The following is a 2441-nucleotide window of genomic DNA, read 5'->3' as shown; positions in this document are numbered from 1 at the left end:
GCTCCTGGAACCGAAGGGTCTCGCTTAATCAACTGAGAAATCAAAATGGGAAGTCAGTGAATAGTCAACATTATATATACTAGACTCAAAGAGTAAATAATAGTTGCAATTGAAGTGCATTGCAAGAATACAAATGAATAAAGGCCAAATGTATACTGGGTGAAGTTAATGAGTCTTTTACACTTCTTATTAGGTTTACGTTTAGTCCTGTTAGTTGTGGCTTAAGTAGAGCAGTGAGGGGAATAAGGTCTTTTTACTGTTAGATCAGTTAGCTAGGTTTAGTTTCTTTCCACTCCATAATGGAAATTTAAAAAAACATCCAAACGACAACGCAGTGACAATTAACAAAATGGAAGAAATCAAATTCCTTCAAGAATTGCCCATTCCATTCCACCGGACAAGACAAACAGACTTTTCTCATTCCTATGGAATGAACCATTCCATTCCTTACCATACTCCATGATACCAAACACTATCTAAATGTAAACAGAATAAGGAAAAAATAAACTTAAGTAAGTTCAATGATCAAAACTATAAACTATAGATAATGTCCATTTGCAGACCTCATATATTACAAAAGAAAATGAAAGCATCCCATGAGTAAACATGAAGATTGAGCTATGAGGCCAAGATCAACACAGTTTTTTAGGGATGAACAAGAATCATCATAAACATTAATAAGAATTCAGAATCAAGATATAATTCCACAGTTTGTATTATATGATAAACAAAATGAACGTACCTTACAACTCTTCTTGCTATTACTCTCTTCTATCTTTCTCTTTGGCCTCCCGTTAACATAGGGAGATACAAGACTCTCCATATAGATAGGGGCACAAATATACTCCCTAGTCTTGTAGAACAGCATATCACGACACAATGTTCTCTTGGTAGGAATGTAATGTTCCTGCTCTTTCAAGCATTGTAAAGCTAAGCTCATATCACACTCCTTTTCAAACCTTCCCCAAGACAGCTTTCCATTGTAGTTCTTCAGCATCCATAAGTTATCATTAAACCCATCACAAGGAAATACGCATAAACAATCTTCCATAATACCTAAATTCATATTTGGGCGGCTAGCAACACCAGATTCATATCGCTCATCATCAGGTTGGGGAATTTTGATAAATTTTTCTTTAGATAGCCGAAACGAAGTAATGACTCTCTTCTTATTTGGGGATGAAGAATCTTTCATAATCCAATGAAGTGCCCCATTGCATAAGATACCAATCCTACTATGAAACGAATACTTTACATCTCCAATTAGTTTCCAAACATTTGATTTCAAACTTAACACTTGAAAACATGTCCAACCAACATGTTTACGGAACCCTAATACAACCTTGTAATCATCCGTAGATGAATCATAGCCAAAACCCCAACATAAATGCTTGGTATCACGAATTTGAGGGTCTTGTAGTGTTTGAACCTCTCTAGTTGAGGGATTAGCTACTACAAGTTGAGAAGCAAAAGAAAAGATGCATACAAGTCCATTGGAAGAACCAAGAAGATGACAATCACGGTCATCAAAGAATCTGTCATCAACATTACAAACACGCGACCCGTTGCGATAAGAGACCGTTGACATAACAATCCTCCTATCTATATCATTGTTTTTGTAATCAATTTGGTAACTATAGTTCATATGGAATTTATTGAAACCAGAGTCAGAGATCAATTTTTCCCAAGACTTACACACACTTTTGCATCGGATTAGATCCCTCACATTCAATCTTTTGAGTATATTCCGAAGGATATCACAGTGAAGCTCTGCCATCGAAACCCTAGAGTAGGCAATCCGAAAGGAAAGGAACCGAGGGGGTGTACCTAGACGATAGCGAGAAAATTATTTCTATGGTGTATTTATTAGGGATTTTAGTTATCAACACTCATAAATGCAAAACATGATATGATGAAATTATTACCACAATATTTTACCATTTAGAGAGATTCATTTACTGAGATGGCTTTTACAAACCTGCCATATATGATTAGTACTTCAATACCCATAAGATCACTAATGCCATCTAGATCATGATCTTTGATACATGCTTTGCTATAACTACTAAAATCAGTGTTAATGACATACCTTCTTTCTTGAGTATTTCTTTTATGCTTCTTTTAAAAAGTCAACTAACATGTATTTATCACGAGTTGGTATATATATATATATGTATATATATATATATATATATATATATATATATATATATATATATATATATGTATATATAAAATATCTTAACGGGACCCCATGGGACTTTCAGGACGGGACTACCCACCCCACCCCTGCCCCGAAGTTAAAACGGGGTTAATTCTACCCTCACCCCCGTCCTTGCCCCTACTTTTTTAAACAAATACCTCAAACATAGGATCGGTGTCTCAAGAGACTTTTTGACATCCTTATCTAAGTGCTCCATTAACATTCCAAATGCCCCAAT

The 2441-nt window shown here is 35.3% G+C and overlaps 1 protein-coding gene across 1 annotated transcript; it reads right to left on the bottom strand.

The window, feature by feature from the left end:
* Positions 1-359: 359 nt before the first annotated feature.
* Positions 360-1777, bottom strand: LOC145121880 (F-box protein CPR1-like). The gene is made up of 2 exons (XM_079057565.1): positions 743-1777; positions 360-476 (listed from the first exon to the last, which is right to left on the bottom strand). The coding sequence occupies exons 1-2, from the start codon at positions 1775-1777 to the stop codon at positions 360-362; spliced, it is 1152 nt and encodes a 383-aa protein (XP_078913691.1).
* Positions 1778-2441: the final 664 nt, after the last annotated feature.

Source organism: Lactuca virosa, chromosome 6 (genome assembly GCF_052849685.1).
Source record: "Lactuca virosa cultivar CGN04683 chromosome 6, Lactuca_virosa_CGN04683_v6, whole genome shotgun sequence".
Classification (NCBI taxonomy): Eukaryota; Viridiplantae; Streptophyta; class Magnoliopsida; order Asterales; family Asteraceae; genus Lactuca; species Lactuca virosa.
This window is presented reverse-complemented; position numbering and strand designations above follow the sequence as displayed.